The sequence below is a fragment of the Mandrillus leucophaeus genome, unplaced genomic scaffold, assembly GCF_000951045.1.
Source record: "Mandrillus leucophaeus isolate KB7577 unplaced genomic scaffold, Mleu.le_1.0 Scaffold618, whole genome shotgun sequence".
In the NCBI taxonomy this organism is placed as follows: Eukaryota; Metazoa; Chordata; class Mammalia; order Primates; family Cercopithecidae; genus Mandrillus; species Mandrillus leucophaeus.
In genome coordinates this window covers 709,044-722,752 of record NW_012106675.1, presented here as the reverse complement: position 1 = coordinate 722,752, position 13,709 = coordinate 709,044, and the positions used below count along the sequence as shown (strand labels likewise).

Sequence of the window (13,709 nt, the reverse complement as noted above, 5' to 3'; positions counted from 1 at the left end):
ACATACAATGCAATATTGTTCAGCCATAAAAACAAATCAAAACTGGGTGCAGTGGCTCATGCCTGTAATCTCAGCACTTGGAGAAACTGCGATGGGAATATTGTTTGAGCCCAAGAGTTTGAGACCAGCCTGGACAACATAATGAGATTCAATCTCTACAAATTCGTTTTTAAAGGCTAGCTGGGTGTGATGGTACACATAGTCCCAGCTACTCAGGAGACTGAAGCAGGAGGATCACTTGAACCTAGGAGGTTAAGGCTGCAGTGAGTCATGATCATGCCACTGCACTCCAGTCTGGGTGATAGAGCAAGATCCTCTTTCAATTTTTTAATAATCAAATTCTGATTCACATTATAGTGGAGGCAAACCTTGAAAATATGATGCTACATGAAAGCAGTGAGCCATAAAAGACCACATATTGCATTATTTTAATCATATAAAATGTCCAAAATAGGCAAATTTATAGAGACAGAAAGTAGATTAGCAGTTTCCAGAGGATGAGGAAAGGGCAATTTGGGGAGCTGCTAATGGGATAATGAAAATGTTTTAGAAATAGAAAGTGATGATTATAGCACAGCTCTGTGAATATACTCCCCCAAAAATCTACTTAATTACTAAAGAGGTGAATTTTTTGGTATGTGAATTATATGACCATTTTTAAAAAGAGAAAAAATAAGGCAAGAGGAAGGTAAGATTATTTCCAGCTCATGATGTTCAGAACACCCCATCCCAACAACATTTTACAATATACAGATGATTAGGCATTCAGCAATACAGGAGAAGGGAGTTGGAGGTGTGAGTTCTGCTCTGTGCAATCGTTAAGAGACAGGCTCCCTTCATGATATGGTCCAGCCACCTGCAGCATGAGATTTCAAAGATGCCGTATAGTTATCTACTGATAGACAGGAGAGGAACCTTGTGTAAAATTATGAAAGAGCTAACGCGATGAACCTCACTGCCAACATGCCATTAGCTAGAATTTAGTCATAAGGTCCCACCCAATTCCAAGGCAGGATGGAAGATGTTCATTTAGCTCAATACTCAGGAACAATACTTAGTATTATCTCTGTCACAAAAGGAAAGAGGATACATTCCCAACCTAAGTAACTGAGATTCAGAATTAACCCTGAAATAAGCAGCTACAAACTATAGAGCACTAAAATCAAAATAACCATAGAAGAAAAGAACAATATACAAAATTTCATATAATCTGGTGTCTAATTAATTTGGAAAGTAACTTTGCTGTGATCTTTCAAACCACCTTATGCAAAGTATTCAGAAACTTCAGTAAATAGCATCACCAGTCTTGGCTTGACAACTAAACTTACTAAGGTATTTGTCGGTTCGACTTACAAAGCATTAAACTATGGAGGTTGAAAAAAAGTTGCTTAAAAAAAAAACAGAATGCAGCTTAATTATTATTTTCCTGAGTTCAGAGTAAGCATAGTTACATTAATGCCATAATGTAGTTTAAAATATTGTAAATAAAAAGCACCTGTTTTCAGGTATAAGCGAAACTCTTCAATAGAGAAATATGGGATATTAGTACATTAAAATCAACCCCTTTTTGAACCCATTCATAATTTATAGCTACCTACATAGTTCTTCCAGCCATACCATGTCTATCTATATCATTAAATATCCTCTCTGTGTTTCAGGTATTTTAAATTGAAGCACTACTTGCAGGGTTCTTAATAAAAACAAAAAAATTAAGAGGGTAAATAAATTCAGTATCCTAGCCAAAAACCAGAGTATCTGTTTCAGGAACACAGGACAGTATACTTTCCATTTCATTTTACACACACACACACACACACACACACACACACACACACACACACACACACACACACACGATGTCTCTCTTTTACATAAGAATGAACCTGGCTGCCTCAAGATAGGTTGTTTTGGTATCACGGAATGGCCTCTAGGGATCAAGTTGTTTCCCTTAAAAACTTGAAAAGGGAAATTCAGGCTCTCTTATCCGGCTTGCTTCAGACTTCAGACTTCAGGAGCTTGTGCCTCTGAATCTGTGTCGCCCTGCAATTTGTGTCTCTGAAACAATCCTGTCTCACAGACTCCCACTGCATTAGGATTGGTCAGAAGGAAGCAGAGGAGGAGCCACTGTGAACATGTTTTTTTTTTTCTCTCCACACATCATAAAAATCAGCAGCTGGCACCTACAGCCCCTCACACTCAAAGCAATGCTCAGGCTGGAAACAGAAGCTTCCGAGAGGCAGCCGATGTGAGCATGTGCGCACAGATTCGTCTCCCAATGGCATGGCAGCTCTAGGAAAATTGTTTTGAACAGACTTGAATGTATAAGATTAAAGTTAAAGCAGAAGTGAGAACAAAAAAGCAAAGAGCAGACTCTTTCAGCTGAGAATGAATACTTTGAAGCCCAAGATTTTAAAGTGATAATGATCAGAGTCGTACCTAAAAGAGACTAAAAACTCCATGTCACGCTCTGGACTTGTGACATTTACTCACAGCAGGCATGGCAATTTTAACCTCACAACTTTCAGACAGATAAAGACTTGGAGGAAATAACTGAGACGACTCCCTGACCCAGGAGGCTAAATCAATTCAGGGGACACTGGAATTCTCCTGCCAGCATGGTGAACTCCACCCACCGTGGGATGCACGCTTCTCTGCACCTCTGGAACCGCAGCAGCCACAGACTGCACAGCAATGCCAGTGAGTCCCTTGGAAAAGGCTACTCTGATGGAGGGTGCTACGAGCAACTTTTTGTCTCTCCTGAGGTGTTTGTGACACTGGGTGTCATCAGCTTGTTGGAGAATATCTTAGTGATTGTGGCAATAGCCAAGAACAAGAATCTGCATTCACCCATGTACTTTTTCATCTGCAGCCTGGCTGTGGCTGATATGCTGGTGAGCGTTTCAAATGGATCAGAAACCATTGTCATCACCCTATTAAACAGTACAGATACGGACACACAGAGTTTCACAGTGAACATTGATAATGTCATTGATTCAGTGATCTGTAGCTCCTTGCTTGCATCCATTTGCAGCCTGCTTTCAATTGCAGTGGACAGGTACTTTACTATCTTCTATGCTCTTCAGTACCATAACATTATGACAGTTAAGCGGGTTGGGATCATCATAAGTTGTATCTGGGCAGCTTGCACGGTTTCAGGCATTTTGTTCATCATTTACTCAGATAGTAGTGCTGTCATCATCTGCCTCATCACCATGTTCTTCACCATGTTGGCTCTCATGGCTTCTCTCTATGTCCACATGTTCCTGATGGCCAGGCTTCACATTAAGAGGATTGCTGTCCTCCCCGGCACTGGTGCCATCCGCCAAGGCGCCAATATGAAGGGAGCGATTACTTTGACCATCCTGATTGGCGTCTTTGTTGTCTGCTGGGCCCCATTCTTCCTCCACTTAATATTCTACATCTCTTGTCCTCAGAATCCATATTGTGTGTGCTTCATGTCTCACTTTAACTTATATCTCATACTGATCATGTGTAATTCAGTCATCGATCCTCTGATTTATGCACTCCGGAGTCAAGAACTGAGGAAAACCTTCAAAGAGATCATCTGTTGCTATCCCCTGGGCGGCCTATGTGACTTGTCTAGCAGATATTAAACGGGGACAGAGCACACAATATAGGAACATGCATAAGAGACTGTTTCACTCTTACCCTACCTGAATATTGTACTTCTGCAACAGCTTTCTCTTCTGTGTAGGGTACTGGTTGAGAATATCCATTGTGTAAATTTAAGCTTATGATTTTTAATGAGAAAAAATGCCCAGTCTCTGTATTATTTCCAATGTCATGCTACTTTTTTGGCCATAAAATATGAATCTATGTTATAGGTTGTAGACATTATGGATTTACAAAAAGAAAAGTCCTCATTAAAAGCTTAACAATGTCTCTTTCGTGTTATTCATAAGCATTGGACACTTTGTGTGCTTTAGTAACATAGAAATCAGAGCCTCATTAAATATATGCTAATAAATTTGTTATTATATTACACTATCCACCATTGAAATGTAGAGAGTTCATTCTAGCAGTTAAGTGAAAATATTTAAAGAACAGATGCATAATCATTTCAAAAAATATCATCACTGAAATTTCAAGTAATTTAATTAAAGCTTTGTTCATCCTCCCTGTGCAGTAGTAGAAATGAAGCTCCTCTAGAGAGAAAAACAGGTGCTGAGAAGAGAGAGATGCTGAATCAGAGAACTATGTGTGCTTCCCAGACACAGAAAGATTCATCTCCCTTAGCAAACAGCCTGATATTTCACACGGGCAATTCAGTTTGGGGTGGGTGGGAAAAGGCAGCTATGGAGATGAAAGTGTCCTGGAAAACCTAAGTTGCCAAGTCAAGAGAAATTTCCTGTTACCAAATTATTCCTAAACAACATTAATAAAACAGAGAATGGGGTATTTATGCCCCCTTTAACGAAGGATTCAGGGTCTGCTGAAGTGTCCAGAAAAGGTAGTATTGTACTGAGAGATTTAGCTTCCTGTTTCTAGAGAAGTACAGGACTGACATCGAATTCTTTCTCATTTCACATGAAAATGACTTACTGTTTACTTATTGCTTATTTTTTGAGCTGGGGTACAAATGTTGATTATCAAGGATTTTAAACTTCAAAACCAAATTCATAGACAAGTGTTTTCCGGCAATATTTGTAAATGTCTAAAATAAGAGTACCTGGGATGCTGATACATTTTAATCAGAAAGGGAGGCACCTACCAAACCCCAGAGGATGTCATACAATAAACTCGCCTTCCACAGCCACTTCTTAAAGAGTAAATATGTTTTGCTCCAAAATAATCCTACAGATTTGGCCACTGAGCAAAAAAATGTGTACTGTACTTTCTAATCTGTGGGTAATTTAAAATAAAGAAAAAGAATATATTAGGTTGAGGATTACCAGTAAACTATCTTGCAATTTACAGGGTCTTCAAACACTCACGGGCAGAGGTCATATGCAAAGGCACTCCTTAACTCAAATCTAAATGTTTTTTGCTGATTATAAGACCCAAGAAACACTTTCAACATTCATCTGAAAACACTACCTTAAAGGATAATAGTGAAGTTAAAGTTTATTCATAAGAAGAGGTACTAAAGCTGAAATTTTAATTCCACTGCAATTCCTCTATTTTGAAGCAAAAGTGAATGTGAGGATTTAAATATACACTAACAATCATAGTCTACAGCAGTAGAGGGACACACTTATGTTTTTGTCATTGCTACGTTTCCTGTCCATTCTTTCATTTAATGAATCTGAAAAATTCCAGGGACTACAGATATGAGAGAGAGAGCTATGAGCAAGCCCCATCTTGTGTGGTGGCTGTCCTTCTCAGTTTATCCTATTTCTCCTCCAAGTGTCATCTCAGATGCCCAGAAGGAAATCCTGCTTCCTCCTTCTTCAGGTTCATACCTTCTCCTGGAGCAGTTTACAGTGTTAGGGTGTGTATAAGTCACGAATGAGCCATATAAGACCACCCTCCCCTATGTGCCCATGGTACCATATTGGACTTTAGCTCCTTTAAGTGCAGAGACTGTCTCTTACTCATTTTTTCTATTCTCCAAATCTTCCTCTATTCCAGTTACTTCCTTTTGTTCAAGTAAAATCAAGATTCCCTCAGAGGCCAGGCCTTACCCAAGCCACCTCTAAGCTCCATTCCACATCCGGTGAGATTTGGAGCCATGCCAGCTCTAGTTGGATTGTTATTGGATCAACTGGGGAAGTGCTATGGTTTAAAATTGCAGGCTTAAGCAAGTGTATTTAGTGTGAATACAGGAGGCAGTAGAGAGTGAGAGTGGGGCTGGAGATCTGGAGGAAACAAGCTTGAAGTACACTAAATGAAGATACTGTAGTGACCACGGCTGCTAGAGCAGATGCAGAGAAAGTGGTTATTCCAAGTAGGTAACTTTAAATATATTAGGAGCAAAGAACTGAAATTCACAGAATGGCATGAGAACATTCCCCACAAGGAAAGGGGATTGTATGTCTGCCCCATTCACCTTAACATCTAATAACAGCATGTCATCACGACTTCAGACCTGATACACAATATTCAGATTCCTGTTTGGCTCCCCAGTTCCATATTGCAGTCTCACTTTCCTTGCTGTTTTATTTTTGTGTATTCTGCCTCTTCTGTTAGCATGTAAGCCCCTTAAAGATAAGCCTTATGCTCATATTTTTATTGCCACAGGGAATAACATATTTAACATATTAGAGAGACTAAAAAAATCTAGAGAGATAAAATATTCTTGACTTCTGAAAGTGGTTTCCCATTTAGTCTCACCTTGAGCATTCTTGATGCTGCATCTATTTCAGTGGCAGCAATGATGACAGATTGGGGCAGAACTTTCTTCTGGAGCAGCTGCCTAGCCATCATTGTCTCGCCCTACCTTGATTGTCTTCAGGGAAGGACAATAGAAGCCATGGTGGTCACCAGGGAAGCAAGTGGGTCAGGCATTGGTTGCACACAGAAATGTGATAAAGATAACTTCTAGCCACGTTTCTGAAAATCCATGATTAATAAATAGAGAGATGTGGAATCATAGCATGAATGAAGTAATAGGAATGTCTGTCTCATCAGATTATCTTGGTTTTACTACAGACGGTAGAAGTAATTAGTCATTGTTTAAGCCATATCAAGACTGATTTGTCCAGTTATGATCTTAAGAATTAGAGTTAGCTGTAGCTAAGGACACTAGCATATCTAAAACCTAGCACAAATGAGAATTATTCTTCCACGTGCAGTGTCCACTAGGGAGAAATACATATGAATTATGCTAAATGGAAAGCATGGTACCATCCTATGTCTGGGACATCCCATCCCCACCCCAGCGAAGTACCTCCAAGGAAACTGACCTGTAGCACACGGCTTAGCCTATAGGCCCCAAAGTGCCCCTCCTTCCCTCCTACTAAATCCACAAATTGACATCATGTCACCTTTCAACCAACAAAAGACTACCTGAACATCATGGTTAAGAAGAAAACAGAATGAAATGCAAGACAGAGAGAGAGAAAGAACGCTTAACCAGGTTATGGATCAGCTTTCCACTTCAGCCTGATGAAAAAAATAAACAAATAAATAATGCCATAAAACACGCACCCATGAGCAGGGGCTTTAAATATATTAGCCCAACCCTGTTGGTGGCTCAGGAATTTCTACATGATGTGGCTTAGGGTGCAGTGTGGTTCAGAGGAGTTACGTTGGACTGTCTTGAAGGTTTTTGCACAGCATTTGCCTTCTTTGATTCCAGTTGCATAGGTTCTTGAAATGTGTTAGGAGGGATATTTGAAGATTATACTTTGGTGAGATTAATAAATTTGGGCACCATGGGTGTTCTAGAATCTGACTTCATCAGACAAGTGCTTCTTCTTTATGGTTAGGAAAAGGGAGTGGAAGGAGACTGGAACATGGCAAAGGGTATTGTCCTCCATCTTTAAAAAAAAATCATTCCATTAATCAGATGTTATTCCTACAGTTTTTTTTTTAAAGTGTAGGCTATTTTGTTCTTTACTATTTCTATTGCTTATCTAGAAGCCAATAGTGTTATACATGATATGTTTTCAATGAATGCTTCTTACCTGACTTCTTGTTTTATATTTCTTTTGTGTTTTTTTCACTCAATTTTTCTTAAATTGCTTTGTACTGTTGTGATACACTAATGCAAGGAGAAAGAAAAAGGGGGAAAAATCCAAATGTTCATATTAATTTGGTTCAATGGACCAATGCTTTAAATGAATAAAAATGTGAACACATTGCATTTGCATTTGGCCTAAGCTGCTTTGCTTCACAAAATCCTACTGCAAAGAAAGCACTTTTAGTAGAAATAAAAAGATAGTAGAACTCTACAGTTACTGCAAGGACACTGCAGCATAGTGATCAAGGCTCCAGAAATGTATTTATATCACATATCCATATTATGGCTTAACCAAAGGAATAAAGGAAACTAGATAGCCTACATTAGTCAACTTGAAGTACAAACAGATGTTCTCTTGGAATATTCTTAAAGAATGGAAATAAATGTTGCCTGCAAAAAAAGAATATAATTATAGCATTGGAGCGGCCTTTGACAAATGGCTATAAATTTTATGGTATCAAATTTACATTTTTAAAAGCAAATTAATTTTCACAATTGTAGAGAAGGTAGTAAAGTAGGTGATTTTATATCCTTTTATGTTGAAATATAAATTGATACAATTGCATTAGAGGACATTATGCAATGTGTATCCCAAACCTTAAAAACACCCATTCCTTATTATTTCATTATGATTAATTTTAGAAGTATGATTGTTAGGTTAGGAAGCCACCCCTAATGGAAGGTTCACATCACCTCCTAAGTGTAACTGTCTGAAGATCTTTGATGTGACATCTGGTGTACCTACCCTCAAAAATTCCACAGTTTATTAGTGATAAAATGTTACATCATTATTCTGTTGTGAAAATATTGGTAGATGAGAATAAACTTTCTGATAAAACTTTGTAATATCAGACACTTTTTGTTCTATTGTGTTTGGCATTTAACCTTTTGAAGAAAGTGTGTTCATTTGCGGTTCACAGCAAGATTAACCAGAAAGTACAGAAATTTCGCATGTATCCCCTTTCCCACACATGAAAAGCCTCTCTTATTATAAACATTCACCACCAGAGTGGTACAATTGTTACAATAGATGAACCTACCTTGACATATCATAATTACCCAAGTCCATAGTTTACATTACGGTTCACTCTTGGTGGTGTACTTTCTATGGGTTTGGACTAATCTATAATGATCTGTATCCAACATGATAGTATCATACAGAGTAGTTTCTAACAACCATAAAAATATTCTATTCTCTACCTATTTATCTCTTCCTCTCCCCAACCACTGATAACCATTGGTCTTTTTACTATCTCTAGCTTTGTCTTTCCCAGACTGTCATACACTTGGGATCATACAGTAGGCAGCCTCTTCAGATTGGCTTCTCTGGCTTTTTAAATTTAAATATGCTTCTAAGTTTTCTGCATGTATTTTTATGGCATAATAGCTCATTTCCTTTTAGTATTGGATAAACTTCCACTATAGGTATATACCACAGTTCATCCACTCCCCAGCTGAAGAACATCTTGGTTGCTTCCATATTTTGGCAATTAAATAACGTTGTGTGGACATAAGTTTTCAACTCCTTTGGTTAAATACCAAAGAACAGTAATAAACTTTTAAAAACTCCAGTATGGCAATCACATGAAAAAAAGCTCAACATCACTGATCATCAGAGAAATGCAAATCAAAACCACAATGAGATATCATCTCACACCAGTCAGAATGGGTATCATTAAAAAGTCATAAAGTAACAGATGTTGGTGAGGTTATGGAGAAAAGGGAATATATACACTGTTGGTGGGAGTGTAAATTAGTTCAGCCCTTGTGGAATACTGTGTGGTGATTTCTCTAAGACCTAAAGATAGAAATACTATTTGACCCAGCAATCCCATTACTGGGTATATACCCAAAGGAATATAAATCATTCTGTTATAAAGATACATACATGCATGCATATGTTCATTGCAGCACTTTTCACAATAGCAAAGACATGAAATGCCCATCAACAGTAGTAGACTGGATTAAGAAAACATGGTACATATACACCATAGAATACGATGCAGCCATAAAAAGGAAAGAGATCACGCCCTCTGCAGGGACACGGATGGAGCTGGAGGCCATTATCCTTAGCAAACTAACTCAGGAACAGAAAAACTCAAAGGCATGTGTTCTCATAAGCGTGAGTTAAATGATGAGAACGCATGAACACATAGTGGGAAACAACATACACTGGGGCCTTTCCGAGGGCGGATGGTGGCAGAAGGGAGAGGATCAGGAAAAATAACGGGTACTAGGCTTAATACCTGGGTAGTGAAATAATCTGTACAACATACCCCCATGGCACAAGTTTACCAATCTAACAAACCTGCACATGTATTCCTGAAGTTAAACGTTTAAAAAATAATATTAAAAAACACAACAAACCAAAAAAACTCCAGTATGAATATGATGATGTTTGTGTCTATCCTTTCATCTCTAAAGGATGGTTAGTTAATATTTGAATGATGCTGCTCAGAAGCATACACTTCAGACGTAGTTGGTAAGCATCATCACATACTTCTACTAAAATTTTCACAGATGCCCAGGAGTGGTGGCTCATGCCTGTAATTCCAGCACTTTGGGAGACTGAGGCAGGCAGATCACCTGATGTTAAGAGTTTGTGACCAGCCTGGCCAACATGGTAAAACCCTGTCTCTACTAAAAATACACAAATTAGTTGGGCGTGGTGGTGGGTGCCTGTAATCCCAGCTACTCGGGAGGCTGAGGCAGAATTGCTTGAACCCGGGAGGTGGAGGTTGAAGTGAGCCAAGATCGGGCCACTGCCCTCCAGGCCAGGTGACAGAATGAGACTTCAAAAAAAAAAAAAAAAAAAAAAATCCACAGAGGTTCAATTAATATGTGTAGGGTATAATAGAAATAATTTTTTCACTTGTGAAATGGCTGTTTTTTGAAATTTGTCGACTTAAAAACTGCATAGCTATTGCCACAACTTGCATGAAGAAGGTACAAGATTTCCACCCACTTAGCAGCTTGCTTAGCACTTAGACTCTATGTCCAAAGCTCCATATATAGTTCCATGAGTCCCCACCCACCTCAAGAAGGTCTCTGTTGCCCATCTTAAATGTTTTTATATTACTAAAAACAGTTTTTGAAGCAGTAGTGATATTGGTTTTATGTTACAAGGAACATACAGAACAAAATACTTAGCATGATACCAATTATCTAGAGAAAAGTACCACTATCTTACTTATATACCTCCTGCATATTACCTTTCATAAGTCACGAGCTATTGGTAGTCATTATTCCTGAGTGATAATATTGAGGGGCATGTTTCTTTACTGAGAGTGTTTCTATTATGTACATTTACTACAATAAGCACATTTTAATGTGTTAATATTTTTTAAAAGAATAAACATTACAACAGAAAGACGGTTGCTGGAAATGCAGTTGCCAAATTGCTGATTTGTGGAGAAGTTATGTTTGAATGAGATCAGATCTGGGTGACTATGTCACCTTTCCACCCTTTTAGGTAGACTCAGAGGGCATGTCTGATGGCACATGTGCAGTCAGTGGCAGCAGTAAAGCCCGAGACCCTGTTTCTGACTCCCTATCTAGGTTTCCCTTGTACCAAATTTCAAGAACCTTGTTCTGTTGGTAAATGTGGCTTTCCCAGTCACAGAGACCTAGGATTGAATTCTGGTTATACTCCCTTTAAGCTGTGAGATTTTGTGGAAGTTAATTCTCTCATAATTAAATCATCATAATAAAATACTTGCCTAATGGGAATCTTTAAACGATAAAGGCAATTAAATAAGATCAAGGGTGTTATGCTCCACAAAAGTGTTCCCAATACATACAAGCACGCAAAAATGGTAATTATTGTTTGTAAAAATATAAAATAAATGAATAAATGCAGACTTACTAGTTTTCTATCTTTTTCAGCCATTCAGAGTTATCAATAAACATAGCTAGGCCTTAAGCTTAATTTTTATCTTTTCTTAAGTTATACTTTGAAATTTCCTTGGGTTTGACTACATTTTTATATAAATAAATATATTTGAACATAATCAATACATAGGCATATCTGTACTCCAAAGGATAATTTGTTATCACCAAAAATGTTAATTGTTCTAAAATTTGCAGTGTCACATTTAATATTGGAAAAGGCTAATTTGAAGATAATGTGCCAAATACGAAATAACCAATTAGCTCCTTTATTCAGAAATGGATTGATACTTACTATATTTTATCCCATGAATTTAAATGTTAACATAAAAAATCATTATCTAAGTTGAGATTGCCGATATTAGACGTAAACCCTTGAAAAGGAACCATAAATAATAAATTTATGATCACATCTTTATGTTCGGCTATTGTATTAGTCCACCACATACACACTAAAGCTGTGTGCATGAGAGTAGAAAGAACATAAGATTTGAACTAAATGAGTATTGAATTCAAATCCCAGATCTACTATTTACCAACTGTTGAACGTTGGCCAAGTTACTTGAATTTCCTAAGCACATAAAGTCTAATCCATGAAAGGAAGATAATATTTGTTATCTATCAAATTACACACAGAAGATTATCAGAGCTTAGATCCTAGAAGAGGTTAAATGGTGATAGGGACTTGGATATCCTCATTTCTCTAATACGGAGAGACAGCAATTCATTCAAATCTGTTTTTGATATTTTATTTCCGACAAGTGGAGCAAATAAAAACAAACTCCTGTTTTTCTTCTTTTAAATATAAAGATAATTTGAACATTCCAAAAATATTCAGGCAAAGTGGTGGGTGGAGGTGTGTAGAAAGACAGTTTATTTCAATGGCTTCACTAATGTTGGAATTCTTACGTTAAATGATGGGTTTAATGTACAATATTGTGCTTCACAGCTTGGAGACATATGACATATACTTTTGTATGTATTTAGTATTACATGAAACTTAAATGGATATAATATTTCTTTTGTAATATCTGTGTTGAGCAGGAACCTACAAAGCTACATTTGCTCTTAAGAAATAAAGGATCCCTAGCACACCTGATACTTGGAGAAAAAAAAAAAAAAAAGAGCTTTGATCTATGACAGAATGTTGATTTGTCCTTGGGTTAATAAAATTAGTAATCACAGTTTACAATTATTAACAGCGCTTTCCCTGACAAGAGACACCTGGAGACCCCATAAATACAAAGCCAAATGGAAAATTCTTAGCATCTCAATCAGTAAACGATTCAATAAGTTTTTGTGTAGGACTCATCTGCAAATGAATAATCAGGGTTTAACTTCTAAGATTTTAAACAGTGTGAGAAATTTCGCTGTTAAATGCGAATCATACTAAATAAAATTTAAAAGTAAAAATATAACAATAACTTTGATCAATATTCCTCCTGAAGGGGGAAAAATAACTATGCTAAACTTTTTTTGCAGTAAGTTTAATTCCCCAATTTAAGTCTGTTTCATTTGTATTACTGAGGTTTTAAACTGGCCCCATTGAAAATAACACATTCATATCCTATATACGTTTCACAACATTCTGGAAATTTCATTAAAATCACACATAGTATTCATATTTTTATTGAATTCTTTCATTTACGAAGAAAGCTAGAAAGCTTTGGATATTTCTTTTTTGTAATTTTGTGTACATGGGATCATTGATATCATGTTAAATATTGTGCTCTGGATATCATTTTTATCTATTAGTTATAAAGCTATTTACTATCAATATTAGAAGAAAAATCTGTATGTTTTCACCTTTGGCTTACCTCTAACTTTCTTAAGATACCATGTCACATGTCTACGTTTTCTGCATCAAGGTCTTACTTTCACCTTAAACTCAACGTGTCTAAAACTGAAGTGTCCCTTGACACAAAATTTGACCCCTGCTTTTTACTTTATGTTTTCATCATTCCATAATTCTCCTTGAAACAGAAACTTAAACTCCAGTCGCTGTACTTTCACTCCAACATTAAATTAGAGAGATTTTGAATGAAGGTCAAGTGCATGGAGTCTGATACAATATCTGTGACTTTGGATTTACAATGGAGAAGCAAAGGAAGAAAATTGGTTCCTACAAATTCATAAATCTTCTTGGGAAAAAACAGACAAGGACATGGACAGGACA

The 13,709-nt window shown here is 37.2% G+C and overlaps 1 protein-coding gene across 1 annotated transcript; it reads left to right on the top strand.

Moving 5' to 3' along the window:
* The first annotated feature begins 2,174 nt into the window (after positions 1–2,174).
* On the top strand, positions 2,175–3,628 carry MC4R (melanocortin 4 receptor). Its single transcript, XM_012000109.1, has one exon. It carries the CDS (start codon positions 2,616–2,618, stop codon positions 3,612–3,614), a length of 999 nt encoding a protein of 332 aa, XP_011855499.1. The 5' UTR covers positions 2,175–2,615; the 3' UTR covers positions 3,615–3,628.
* Positions 3,629–13,709: the final 10,081 nt, after the last annotated feature.